A 14,638-nucleotide genomic window follows, 5' to 3' on the forward strand; every position below is an offset into this window, starting at 1 on the left:
CAACTCTTAAAAGTAAAGCAGCCCTAATCATCAACAGCCTCAGCCTGCCCGCCAGGGTCTGGGAAACGCGGCAGCTGCAGCCGGGGAAACCTCAATGTCACCCGGTCGCGGGCGACTACGGCGGCCGGAGGAGCTGCCGCAGTCCGTGCACGCGCACGGCCAGCCGCGGCGCCTCGCTCAGGCTACCGCGAGCCAGGCGTTCCCCGGAGTCTGTGGGACAAGGCCGACACCTCAGCGTAGCCTCCCTTCTCGGGCTGGCATCGCTAACACGCGGGGAGCAGCCGGCTGTGCGCCTCCCCTCCCCCACTCCAAATCCGCAGGCGCACAAGGCACGGCTGCCTTCCGGGAGGTGCTACCACACCCCTGCCCAACGCCGCTGCTCCCGCCCGCTGCTGGGGGTGGGGGTGGGGATTGGGGTGAGCCGACCAGGAACCCTCGGAAAAGCTGCGGCGGACGGAGGGGCCCTTCTAGCCGCGCCTTCGAAACAGCGCTCCTTGTTCTCGATGGTCTCCGCGCGGCCGTCTTATAGAACGCCATTTCCGGTTCCCTTTAAAGGCCCCACGCTGTGCGGCGCAGCGCGTGCGAGGAAGCTATAAAAGGGAGCGAGAGGGCGGGACCGAGGAGGAAGGGGAAAAAAACTAGCGGTAGAGGGGGGCGGGGGAGGTGCAAAGGGCGCGCTCGCGCGCCACGTGACCGGGACGCGCCGTTCTTCCGTCGGCCATTTTAGGTGGTCCGCGGCGGCGCCATTAAAGCGAGGAGGAGGCGAGAGCGGCTGCCGTTGCTTCTTATTCTTTTTTAGTGCGGCGGACGAGAGTGGGAGTGCGCGCCGCGCGAGAGTGGGAGGCAAGGGGGGCCGGCCGGGGAGAGGCGCAGGAGCCTTTGCAGCCACGCGCGCCTTCTCTGTCTTGTTGTGTGCTTCGCGCGGTAGAGCGGGCGCGCGGCAGCGGCGGGGATTACTTTGCTGCTAGTTTCGGTTCGCGGTAGCGGCGGGTGTAGTCTCGGCGGCGGCGGAGGCAGTAGCACTATGTCGGAGGAGCAGTTTGGCGGGGACGGGGCGGCGGCGGCAGCAACAGCGGCGGTAGGCGGCTCGGCGGGCGAACAGGAGGGAGCCATGGTGGCGGCGGCGCAGGGGGCAGCGGCAGCGGCGGGAAGCGGAGCCGGGACCGGGGGCGGAACCGCGGCCGGAGGCACCGAAGGAGGCAGCGCCGAGTCGGAGGGGGCGAAGATCGATGCCAGTAAGAACGAGGAGGATGAAGGGTGAGTAAGGGGCGGCCCGGGATAGTCAGGCCCAACTATCCCCCCTCCCCCTCCTTCTCCCCCGCCATTAGGCCTCGTTCCCGCTCTCCCCCCGTGCTCCAGGCTCCCGTGCAGCCTCTTTGCACTGTTATCCCCTTCTCTGCGCCGGGCTCCCCCGGGGTTTCATTTCCTTCTTCCCCTGCCTGCTAATCGTCCCCTCCCCCATCACACACGTTTCCACCTTTAGCCGTCACCATGCTGCTCCCCGGCCCGCCCTTCTTCCCTCCCTCGCCTTGGGTCTCCTCCCACCGACTTAGCCGCCAGGATTTTTTCCCGCCTGTCGAGGGGTACCTTTTTTCTTTTCCCGCTGTCTTCTCTCTCCCCAGTTTCCTAAAGTCCTGGGCATAAAAACGCAGTCAGACACAAAAATCCTTTATGCCTGGATAACTAAGGTTTATTTGGTGCTTCTCACTGCAGCATCCCTAGACGATGCCATTCTTTGTAAGCACATGCTTCGGGGAACGTGTAGGTTGTCCAGCTCTGCTCCTCCCGTCTTGGCTTCAGGCCGAATGTTTTTCAGTATTTTGAGTAAGTTTCGCCTCAGCCTTTTCGTTTTTCTACTGTACACCATCGCACAACGGCTTGCTTGCATATTCCCCACTTTCTAGCCTACGGAACCAACTGGGCCTGGTGAAATTCCCCGAATCGCCTGTTGGTACGTTGGTTTTGCTCCAAGGGCTTTCCTCAAGTTCCGTGTCGGCGGAGCCTGCACTTGACTGGAGCTGTTCTACCTCCGACTTGCTGACCGCCCTTCCCCCACCCCGCAGAGTTATTCTAACCGCGCACCTTTTTCGCGCCCTCAGCTATTCGGTTCCTCAACTGTTCGTACAGATAGTGTACTCTTACCTTACTTTTTCTGTGCAATTTTCATTTTTTACAACCCACGCCGTGCCCAGAATCCTTTTTTTGGTCTCTCTTGATTTCTCCTTCCCGCTCTCACCCAGTTAAGTTACAGGAGGCCCACCAGCCTTCTCTCATAAAATGAACAAATTCTGTAATGTGCTATGGCTTTTATTCTTTTTGCAGGTTTTTAAGTAGTAACTTGTTTCCTACGATTGGAATACGTTGTATATGTTATTTAAAGCTGCATAAAATTTTTTAGAACGCAGCGTTTGGGAGCCGGGAACAGAATATAGGAGTTAGCAGGAGGGACTAAATCAGGGGTTCTTGGTTGGGTTTTCTTATTCCCGTTACTGATCGCTGATGTTGGGTTAACGCTTCCTTTACTTTTTGTAATTGGGGTGTGTGTGTGTGTAATTTTTTCGCTGTAACAAGGAGAAAGGTGTTGGCTGGAAGGTAAAAGCAATAAAGTGTCGCTTTAACTCAATATTGGAAAACATTCTCTTTATTAGGAGAAAGCACAAGTTTTGGAGGGGGGAGAGATAAGCCCTTTGGAATATAGGATTTAATATTCTCAGCCTAGGCAGACTCTTGTCGGGCTGTTTTGCTGATTCTGCTGGCTTTGGGAGAGTGGAGGTGGGATGGGAAACGAGCTTTTCTTAATTTATCTGGAATTATCTATAGCTTAGTTTAAGAAAGGGATATGTTAAATATTTGGAAACTTAAGCCTTTTAACATTTTGGTTTCTTTCTGAATTCTGTTCTTTGGACAGAGGCACCCAAATGATTGTGTAACTTACTGTTTGGGGCGGGCTTTCTGTTGATTTTTCAAGTCACAAAGCAGCTGCCTTTGTAGTTATCTACTGTTGAACCGAAGTGTAAATGAATTAAAGTTTTTAACCCTAACAATGTCAAAAACTAAAACTAGAATTTTGATTGGTTGCTGTACCGGTTGTTAATTCCCTAGCCATTCAAACTCCTCCCCACGACACTCTGAAGCAGCGACGGCACAGCGGGAAGAATGGTAAAACTTTTAAATTTTATTTTTGTAATATAAAGGTTTCAATAGTCATAACATGTGGAGGCTGTGTATTGGTTAGTTGCCCATTGATTCCCAGGAAATTCTAGACTTTAGTACAGTAGGATATTTTGTACCTGGGATATAAAACCTTTTTAGGCATCATGTGTGATCTTTGGGCAAAATTGATGCCATTACATGGTTTTTGGTCTGTGGTAATGCATGTAATTGTGGTTTGGCCAATTAAAGCTTAATATAATTAGTAATGATATTTTTATATTTGGGCAAGAAAGAGTAATTTTAAATTTGATTTGTTTTAAGACAAAAAAATTTTTCGTGTAATTCTAAGTTTAATGTTATACGTGAAGGTTATCTGCTACAATAAAGTGTTGTGTGTTTAAAATGTATTGCATGTTATACTGAAATATTCTGGAAATGTCAGTAGTAAAACAATTTTTAAAGTAGTTATGTATATGCAAAAATGACATTTTTTAAAACTCACCAACCATATTTGTAAATAGAACTTTAATAAGAATTGCACATGTACTATTAAAGGCGTGCTGATGTGGCTTTCCACTACAGCTTAAATCAGATTTTTAGATTTTCAGTGTGATTTGGTTGGAATGTTAATTACAGTTGGTTGGTTGACTGACGTGTATTCACAATTGCATGACTTTTTGAAAGGCTGGTAGATTGAGTATTGTTCTTTTTATCCCTCCTCTTCCCCTAAATGTCAGTATTTCTGCCTTAAGGATCATGTTTGAGTTTTCCAGGAGTTTGTATCTACCACCACTGGAGTTTAGAGGGCCAGTAACTTGCAGATAGTTGACTTAACATCTGTACAAACAACATTCTTAAGAGCCCAGTTGGGACAGTATTTACATTTTACAGGAGCTTATTATTTTCTTTAACTGAAATCTGTCCAGTTTTATATTGGAGATAAAGTGTGACATACAGAATAAAAGTTGTTTGTTTGTTTTTTTTTTGGCCGCGCCACTGGGGATCTTCCCCGAGACCAGGGATTGAACCCGTGCCCCCTGTATTGGGAGCGTGGAATCTTAACCACCGGACTGCCAGGGAAGTCCCCAGAATAAAAGTTTTATGATGGAAATTATTCTATTTGGTCCTGTGATAGTTCAATTTCACTGCTAGGTAATAGTGGCAAACTAAATAAGAAATTATAACTGTACTTGACTTTATTACTCCATTACATATTTCAAATATGTAAGCAATTATTTTCAGTAATTTGAAAGGCTCGTAAACTTACGTTTAAAGGTTGTTGCTTTTACGCTTGCAGAAATTATATGTGGTCTGTTAGTTAATACTATAACTTTGCAAGTTTCTTGAACTCTTAGGAAAAATGGACAATTAAATATTTATGGTTAATGAACATTTTAGATCATGAGGTTTACTTTGAGTTTACGTTTAACAAATATTTTCATTTCTAAAGTTTAATATTTGACTTTTAAAATAACGTACCCCCGCGTGCCACAACAAATTTCCTGCGTGCCGCAGCTAAGACCCGGCGCAGCCAAATAAATAAATAAATATTTTTTAAAAATTACTCTCCTGTCAGCCTCATCCTTTACACGTATTCTTGTTTTTCTTTCTGAACAAAAAGCCCTCAAGACTTAATCTTTTTGATGTCTGCACTTGCCACCCTATCTGTTCTCTGTCTCCCAGTTTGAGGGAAATTGGGCAGAAGTTTCATAATAGTGGTGAGGGTAAGACCGGTTACTAGATATAAAATCTAAATTTAATTTCTTAAACACATTTCTGTGTGCGAATCTTTTTACAATTCTAACTTGAGACTGAAGTGAATTATAATTTCATCCTAAAACTATTTAAAAAATCAATTTGTTGCAGACTTAAGTGTTTTTTTTAATACAAGAATAAACAGCTATTTTGAGGAGGACATGCTTGTTATACCTCTAGTGGAGTAAAGTGTTTCCACAGTTTACTATGGACCTTTAGAGTAATTATTCACTTCCATAGTAAATGCCTTCCTGAGTTCATCTCATTATAATTTTTCCAACTTTATCATCCCTAGTTTTTACTTAAAAGCAATTGCACTGAGATTGCCCATTTTGGTGTGAACTCATTATGTCCTCTATAGGGCTATGATCCTTTCAGTGTGTAGGTACTTTAAAATTAGTGTCTGGCAAAATATGCATCCCATGTATAGCAAGCTACCTGGAGACAGAGTTTTTACTTTCTCATGATTATTGGGGAACTGTAATATTGTAGTAGCTTGCAATTTTACAAGGTAGGTACATTGACTTGCCTGCATTGGGTTAGGTAAGAAGCAGAATAATCCTGTTCATTTATGAGCCAAAGTACAGCAATACTTTTCTAATAACAGGACTGTTGATCTAGTTCTATAACCATTAGTGTATAAACCCAAGTGTGATTCTTCCTGTTTGAGGATTTTGTGAATTAATTGTGCTGTAGGTTGTCTCCTGTCTTAATTTTTAAGAAATGGGTTTACCTAACACTTTGTTGTTTTAAATATTTGAGATTATAATCTATACCCTAGTGCTTCTGGGGCATCTTGAACATTGTTTGCTTTGTAGAAGAGCAGTTACTTTTAGATAAAGCAGTCTTAACGCCAAATTTACGGGCCTTTGATTCCTAAGTTGGATTTACTGTAAAGTTGAGACCCTGAGTACATGGGTCTGAATTTTGGCATTCTTGGGAATCTTTGACAAGTTTCCTGGGTTAATTGTAGTAGTGAATGCCCCCAGATTTGAGATGATTAACACCTAAGGAAGGAGTACTAAATTCTTTTCATTTCAAATTCTTATTTATCATGAAGGATACTAAAAATCACTTGACCTTTTGGGTTTGGAATTGGAGAATATCATTGAAGTTTTTGAGTGCTGCTTTTTGAGATAAATATACTTGTGGCCCCTTCTATAAATTAAGTGTATATTTTGTATTTTTTTTTTTAAACATTGCTTGGGTGTTGTCATCTGTAAGGGTGCACTTAATATAAGAAGGTTTTGAATCTGCTATTGTGTGTGATTCATGGCCAACATGGAGAATGATTAGTTTTAGCTTGAAAGCATTTAAAAAGTAATAGAATAATAACTTTTTCCCTGAACTGGATGCTGGAAGCGTGGGATCTGTTTCTGTTACTTCACTTCCAACAGTGTGGTCTCAGGTAATATAACATGTTCGTTACTTGGTTTGCTGATTTGTGTGTTGGAAACAATGCTCACCACAGGAAGATTGACTACATAGCCTGCTTTCATAGCTTGTGTGTATTTATCCTGTGCCTTAATAGTTGATACTGCCAGTGGTTTACTCCTGTGGAGTAAAGGTAAGCATGTTTTAGTTTTTGGAGTATTACATATTGTACATTGGAGCTAGACGTTTAAGACTGTTTGGGGGTGGAGTGGGGAGACACGTATTATTGCTAGCAGTGTTTGGCCGATAATCAAGGTGGTAGTTTTTAAGTATTGGGTCCTATTCTGTAAGCTCCTGCTTATCTAGACTTGAAACTACCATAAAGTCCAAACAGCCAGGAAACTCAACTCTAGTTTCCCTACCCCAAGTCTTGTGAGAAAGATAGATAAAAAACTATCAGTTAATACACTCAAAAATTAACCAATAATGTCATGAAATGAATCTTACATAATTTTCCCCTTATATTATTAAAAAGTAATGTGATTTTAAAGCATTGCAAGATTCTGAAATTCCACCAAGAAAGGTAAAAAGCATTTTCTGAGTTTAGGGTTGATATTTAAATCGGTTTCTAATAAAAAAAAACTTTATAGAATTGTGAATGTGTAGTAATCTCAGTTAACCAGAACCTTAACCTCTAGGTTAAGGAAATCCCATTCCTTAACCTCTAGGTAGAGGAGAGTTTACCTTATAAAGCTGATTGAGAGTTTATTTTAAAAGTAAAAATACAAGATGTCATTCCTGCCTGGGAATGAAATGAAGAAAAGGGGAGATTTTGGGTTAAACATTTAAAGTTTATTCAAAAACCGTCATGTTTATTAGCTATTATGTTTCAACTCACATTTTTAGTCATTTAAGTTCATTCAAAGTATGAAGAAATGAGATCTAATATATTACCTAGAGGAATTAATCTTTTTTATTGACTTGTTAAGAGTTTGTCAAACTGTTTCCAAGAGTATTTTTTATACAGATTCTAAAATGATACCATGTAATACTACCTAGTTGCAAAAAAGTAACCCCCTCCCCATTTTAGGTTAACTACTGATTTAATTTTAAACTAAATCTATATTTTATAAGGAAAATAAATACTCATTTCTTATCTGTTGTTGAGATTTCACTATACTTAATGTCATTTTAGGATTGTAAAGGAATAATTTTAAGGATAAAATACCAGAAGTTTTATTTAAATAAGGATTAGTGGTATGCTTGAGTAACATTACTCGAAAAGGTGACAGTGATTGGCCAGTTATGTTGTGTACTTGAAATGTATATCAGATCGACATGCTGTTGTAGTTTTTAAACTGTCAGAATTTGTTATGAAACCACATATGGAAGGCCATGAGTTGTTAGGAAGTGTTTAAAAGTTACAGAATCCTTTTTTTCCCTTTCCAAAATTGGGAAAAAGTGTAATGATGTGTTTATCATTTACCTTGAGTAGGGTAGTAGGGCCAAGTGTCTTTATATAAAAAATACTTACTGTTGAGTAGAGTGTTAAACCTAGAGACCTCAGTAGTATTGAGAGTAAAGTTCTTAGATGGGAAAAAACAGTATTTCCACCAGCCAGCACTGCTCCATATATATTGCTGTTTATATTTTGAAATTATTCCTTACTGAAGTTACTGGCATTTATGTAGAGTACAGACAAGTCATCAGTGTGATTTTGGAACTACATTTTATTTAAGAGCTTAGAAAACCTAATTTCCAGTCTGTAGTTTTTACATGGTATATTTAAAATTTCTGGGTTAAGTCTTCAGCATTAAAACTAATCTTAGGATCCATTTATATAAAACTCATCCTGGCCGTTTCCCTTTAATGTTGGAAACTTCATATAGCTCATGCAGATTAAAAAAAATTTAAGCCATTAAGTGAAAAAACTGCTTTATTTAGATTGTGCTCTGTCCCTACTAAATAGTAATTTATTTCTATTGAGCACTTGGGATGTGTTAGACCATGTTCTGTGCCATTTAAATCCTCACTGCAGATAGAGGTAAGCTCTTAGTTCTGGAGGAAGGGTTTAAACCCCAAGCAGTTTGGCTTACTGCCTCTAAATGTACTTCCTCTCGAGGAGAATGTCCCACAAAGCAACCTAAATTCTCATTTGGAGAGTTATCTGCACTGAGTTGTATAACTTTGTGCCTGTCATTTAATATTATAGTATGGTATAATGTCAGTATCTATAAGGCAAGAATATTTCAATTGTTGAGTAGGTGTTTTAAGTTGAATACTATATTGCCTTTGGGGTGCTAAATAACTTTACAGATAGGATTAAGAAATTAAACTTCGTTGATACTGTAGGTAAAGTCCTACATTTTAATTGGGATTATTGATTCACTTACAAGTAATGATCAAATTTTAAGCTTGTATTGCAGTATTAGGGGCCCATTTCTGCTACTTGAACAAGTCCTGTGCTGTAGTTTTAACTTGCGCTGCTCAGGATTTTTCTGAAGTTCCAGCTCTCCTTCATTGTAAAGTGTTTTGCACATCTCTGCAGGGGTGAAAGCAACTTGGAAGTCAGTCTTTGTGTTCAAGGCAGCAAAGGTAATCTGGACAGACACTAGGTATTGTGTTTTAAGCAAGATACAGTAATATAAAATATAGAAAGTTTAAATTGATACCATCTTATATATACCATCCTATAATTTGAGGCAGAGCATGTCAGAATGCTGGTGTTTTAGAGAGGCTAAAATAAGTTCCCAGTTATCCAGAATTAAGATAACACTTTTTCTTATTTGTTACACATGTATATTTTGGTGTGTCTACTGAGTAAAAATGGGGTGAATTTATTCAATATGCTAGATTTAGTAAAGATAGAATGAATTTGGTACAGTATGTGTTCATTGTAGTATATCCACCTGTCTGGTTAGGTTATCAGTTGTGCAGCACCCTTATTAGAGCAGAAGAAAACGAGTGCTTTGGGGCTGCCAAAACGTAATGAATTTGTCTCAAAAAAAGAGCTAGTTAGGCTCTTGCTCAGAGGCTGTTTACTTTTACTTTACCCCAAATTTGAAAAGTTTGAGTGCCAGCTAACTTCCTAAAAAATGAAAGGGGGGGAAGCATTTTAGAATAGCAGCTGCTGATTAATCTGGCAAAAATGAAAACTAGAACTTGTTAAAAGAGCTAAGAAATAAGATGCACTTAGTGTATTAATAAATAGTTCTCTTAAGTTCAGAAGACCCTACGGGCATGCTATAGTAGCATAGTGTGTTAGTGGTGACTGACTCAATGTTAAATCATGATTACTCTATTTGATTAGGAAGGCAGAAGAGTGTGTGTGATATGCCATAGGAAAAAAAAAATCATTCCAAGTAATTGAAGGTTAAAAACAATTGGGGAGAGAGATTAGGAAGGCAGGCAATGCTTGAAGGAAGGTAGACTATTTGGCTTCTCATTCTCTAAAGGTGCTGGATAGCTGAAGTTTTAATACATATTTTGCTCTAATTTTTTGAGAAACAGTAGTCATTCTACGGATGTATAAATTATAGTTGACTAGGACATTTATATTCTGGATAAATGAGATTTGATTGTTTAAGAAGGATAGCCTCTTCGGTGACCTTTTTTAACTCTAAGGTAGACACATTTAACAACTTCTTTACTCAAGACTATATTAAACGTGGAAAGTTTCTTTCAGTAAGAGAACACTTACTGGGCCAGTTGATGAATTAGTATGCTTATCTAGTATTTAAGAAAACTGACTCCCAATGTTGAGAAAAAGTTTGGGGTTTGTGAATTAAAGAACGTGCCTCATTCTTGATTTATTTCTTCGTAATTATTTTTTGTTAATTTTAAATTGAGGACACAACTCAATATAAATATTGCCTTGGTTAAATAAAATCAAAACTAGTTCTGTCTCTGAGGAACAGACCAAACAGACACAGAATTTTCTTTCCTTTCAATTTTAGTTTTTTTTTAAAAAGACTTCTGTTATTCTCTTCAAACTGTTAAATTATCGATGGAAAGTTTCTGTAATAATCACAGAAGTGGTAATTTAATAGTTAAATTTCAATTGAAGTTTCTATCTAGAACTTTCCATGAATATCTGAGCAAGAGGTCATTACCTTGAAGTCCGTTTCTTTCTCATCCTTAAAAAGATAGCAGTGTTCTCTTCACCTTGAAAGAGTAAATGTTGGTAATGTACTTTCATCTATGAAGGAAGTGCTCTGGATTGTTAGGTTAAAAATAAAGGTGCTTAAGGCAATTTAAGTAACTTGGACTGGATATTATTTCACTGGATATGAAAGAAAATGTAATTGAGAAAATACCTCAACTTTTTTCCCCATGGAATTGGCAGTAAACATTAATAAACAATAATACCTGTACAATATTGTGGGTGTTTTGTTATGCTCATTTGATTATAAAATATAAAAAGTTAATAAAAGTTACTTGAAGCATGGAAATTTTATTAGCAGAAGTCCTGAATGTAAAGCATATAAATAGCCCAGCTCTAGAATACAGGTACAAGTTGAAAACCTAACCTAAACGGGAAGCACACTATATGCCTAAAAATAAGACTTCTTTTGCGTTAACTTTATTAGAAGTAAGAACAAGTCTGATAAAAATAATAAGAACAGTAACACCTCAGTTAATCTGGCATCTTTAGGTTAAGCAGAAGCAAGATCTTATTCTAGGGATAGACTTTGTTTTCTTGTTGCAAGAATTGACTTTAGTGGCGATATCCTAAAAAGCCCACAAGATGGAGATGTTCCTGCTTTAATTTCTTTTCAGAGCTGGAAGTTAGCACCACACCCCCATCGCCACCCCTCCCCCTGACCCACTGCAGTTGCAAAGATAGAAGTCATTGACCAAGCATGATTTTATTCTGATGGTGAAATTGATTTTTAGCCCTCACATAACAAATTCTGACAGTTTATCCTTAAAATAACAATCTCTAGTCCTGTCTCTTTAAAGGGTAGGAGGGAGGGTTAGCTCTTTTGTGGGAGTGGGTAAAGGGGGCAGATGTAAAAGGGATCACAGAGCTGCCAGGTCTGAGCTTTATGGCCTTTTGCTGTAATAAAAGTAAGATTTCACTTTAAATTATTTTGGGGGGGGGGATGCATTTTTGGTTTTAAAGTGTCTTGGTGGTTTCCACTTACCACCTGTCACTTTTAGCGTTTTAAAGGTTTAAATATTTTATTGCTGGTTAACTGAGGTTCTACTGGAAATAAATCATCTAGGTTAATTAGTGGATTGTGCTTCAGTGGGTAATTTTTTTGTTCATTAAATTGCTTACGTGATTACTTTTGTCTTTATTAAGGATTCTTAGCACATCGAAAAACTTGGTTTACAACTTAATTGTGAGACTTTCCCATTTTATGTGCTAAGAGTTTTGTTAATGAGAGAACAGTTAAGAAAGGAACTTCAGCATAGACACGCTAGTTACTGTGATTAATGGGGACCTCATAGCCTTTTTATAAGTTTAATAAAGATTTGGAAGAGAAATTTCAAGGTGAAATTCTGTTTTGCTGTTACCAGTATTTAACTTGTAATTTAAGAAAGACAGTGTATACTGTTTTTACTTTGGGGATACATTTCTCTCTTTGGCAAGTCAAAAGACTTAATCTGCTGCTTGCTCCCTATTTTGTAATTATGCAGGCACAGTAGTGACAAACAAAACTTTCCATAACTGTAATAGGGTGTTCTTGATATGTGGTTATGTAGGAAGAGTGACATTTTAATACACTGCCCAGTAAATTGGTGCAGTTTTGGGGAAGTATTATTGATGTGGATACTTAAGGCAAAATTAAAAAATTTTTTTAGCATTTTAATATTGCTTTTTGTCTTTACAGGAAAATGTTTATAGGAGGCCTTAGCTGGGACACTACAAAGAAAGATCTGAAGGACTACTTCTCCAAATTTGGTGAAGTCGTAGACTGCACTCTGAAGTTAGATCCTATCACAGGGCGATCAAGGGGTTTTGGCTTTGTGCTATTTAAAGAGTCGGAGAGTGTAGATAAGGTAGTGTGCCATGTGTTCTAATCAGTTAATAATGTAAAATATGTGAATAGTTTGATACAATTAATCTGCCTATTATTTGTGATTTCCCCTTTTGCAGTCATACGAAGGAAGAGATAACAGCTCTTGCCAATATGTTTTATGAAGAGAGTCAGATTCAAGAATTTTTTACTGAAAACTTCCTGTGTGTCAGGCTCTATTGTATTAATTTTAAAAACCTTAAAGATGCCTAATTAGAAGGATATGCTGTGTTAAGTTCACAGAAATACAGATTTTGAAATTTGCTAGGCAAGAAACTTCTGACTGAATCATTTTACATTTTAGTCTTTAGGCTACAGAGAAGTAGCAATCATGCTTATATTGCTAAATAGTTAAAGGCATGGTGGTTGTCTAGTAATTGATTAACTCCTCATTCTTACTGACCTTTAGGTTTAAACATTGGTATATATTAGCTAATATCACATCACCACAATTGACAGTTTAATTGTGAGCTGGTCAACATATGCCTGGCATTAGCTATATTTAACTATAATTATTTTTAAGTAAGTTAATAATCTCTGAACTTAAGATATACATCTTTCAAATGAAAAATTTCAATTTCCTTAGGTCATGGATCAGAAAGAACATAAATTGAATGGGAAGGTGATTGATCCTAAGAGGGCCAAAGCCATGAAAACAAAAGAGCCTGTTAAAAAAATTTTTGTTGGTGGCCTTTCTCCAGATACACCTGAAGAGAAAATAAGGGAGTACTTTGGTGGTTTTGGTGAGGTATGTGATAATATTTTGACCTAGTTTTTGTTAAAATTAGTGTGAATATAATTGTCACATTATAGGTTTTTCACTGGGTTTTCCAAAGTTGTTTTGAAGTTTGGACAGATTATGTGATTTGTTTTGAAATAAGGACAGTATAAATACATTATTAGCAGGTCTTTGAAGGTTAGATGATTGCATTTTCTAGTTTATTGAGGAACTATTGTATGCATAGCATCCTTGGGCATACCATACACAAAGATGAAGTAGACATTTTCTTATTGTGGAATTGATTGGATTAGTAGAAAGCTATAAACGAGGAAGACATTCAGGTTGGATTACCTGAGATGTAGAAGGAAATGGTTCAGTTGAGAATAGGGAAGAAATAAACTAACAATAGGGTGTAATGCCTTCTCAGTTTAAGCACATGTGTATGTGCAAATTTTATGAGGCTAATTATAGACTTAGATTCCTTTTATGAATTAATGATTTAAAGCTAGGTTGAGAAATTTGTGGCTTTTGGACCCAGATACAGCCTGCAGACATCCTTGGTTTGATTCAAGCAGAACATATTGCATGTTGTTAGTATTTGGGAATTGAGATATTTCCCACAAAAATCTGTATATTTAGCTTTTCTTCAGTATTTGTAAGAGCAGGTGACATTGGAACTGCCTTCTTGCCTGGCAACAGCCGTCTAAGATGGAGTAGCAACTTCCACCTTTGGTTGCTCATACGTTCTCCAGTTTTCAGTGATCCTCACCATTCCCCATTTTCTCCCAAACACAGTCAGTTTTATTGTTTTTCTTAAAATTGACTGTTTCCTTCTGCTTGTGCTTGGTGGGTGGGCGGGCATTTGAGTTTGTGACCCTTGAATTAGGTAGCAAGTGTCAATACCCTATGAACCTTTTTTTTATAAACAGGTTTAACAACTTTTTAGGTGGAATGCATATTCTAATTCGAAGACTTTTTAAAAGATTAAAATAAACAGACACAATATAGAACAAGGGCAAAATGCATGTTTTCTTTGTGCATTTTCCCCACTAAACTTACAAATTAAGGTGTTAAAACTTTTTTTTTTTGATAATCAGGTTGAATCCATAGAGCTCCCCATGGACAACAAGACCAATAAGAGGCGTGGATTCTGCTTTATTACCTTTAAGGAAGAGGAACCAGTGAAGAAGATAATGGAAAAGAAATACCACAATGTTGGTCTTAGTAAAGTAAGTTAAGCATCCAATTACTTGTAGAGAATACTAGCTGTTGTAAAGAGTTCAGTCATCTAAACTTTCTGTAAAGGCTTCAGTTTGTATGCTTGTGCTTTAAAGACGTCTCATTGACTCCTTATTTATCAAAGTCATTTTTTGACTTGTTTTTTTGCTTTTATTGGGGAATAGGAGGGAAACATTTGTTTTTAAGTGAGTTTTTGTCTAGACTTTACCAAAAGATACTTTTTGAGGACCCAACAAATAGAATGTAGTAAAATTCTCAAGCACATACTTCTTGGATACATCAGAAGTGATTATTCTCTAAGTACTGATGATTGGTTTAATTGAAAAACTGATTTTGAGGAAAGTATCAATATCAGGGCAGCCAACTGTAT

General features: G+C 38.6%; 1 protein-coding gene across 6 annotated transcripts in view; it reads left to right on the top strand.

Moving 5' to 3' along the window:
- Nucleotides 1-701: 701 nt before the first annotated feature.
- HNRNPD (heterogeneous nuclear ribonucleoprotein D) overlaps nucleotides 702-14,638 on the top strand; it is a 16,888-nt gene continuing 2,951 nt past the window's right edge. For 2 of the 6 annotated variants that reach the window (XR_009540273.1, XM_060147949.1), the window contains exons 1-5: nucleotides 704-1,257; nucleotides 3,103-3,159; nucleotides 12,123-12,291; nucleotides 12,895-13,056; nucleotides 14,127-14,258. Coding sequence is in view for 4 of the 6 variants with exons in the window: in XM_060147949.1 (XP_060003932.1) it covers nucleotides 1,025-1,257; nucleotides 3,103-3,159; nucleotides 12,123-12,291; nucleotides 12,895-13,056; nucleotides 14,127-14,258 (753 nt within the window). In the remaining 2 variants the exon portion in view is untranslated. Of the gene's footprint in view, nucleotides 1,258-3,102; nucleotides 3,160-12,122; nucleotides 12,292-12,894; nucleotides 13,057-14,126; nucleotides 14,259-14,638 lie in introns of all 6 variants that reach the window. The other 4 variants (XR_009540272.1, XM_060147951.1, XM_060147950.1 and 1 more) reach the window with 4 other exon arrangements.

The sequence above is a fragment of the Lagenorhynchus albirostris genome, chromosome 4 (assembly GCF_949774975.1).
Source record: "Lagenorhynchus albirostris chromosome 4, mLagAlb1.1, whole genome shotgun sequence".
Classification (NCBI taxonomy): Eukaryota; Metazoa; Chordata; class Mammalia; order Artiodactyla; family Delphinidae; genus Lagenorhynchus; species Lagenorhynchus albirostris.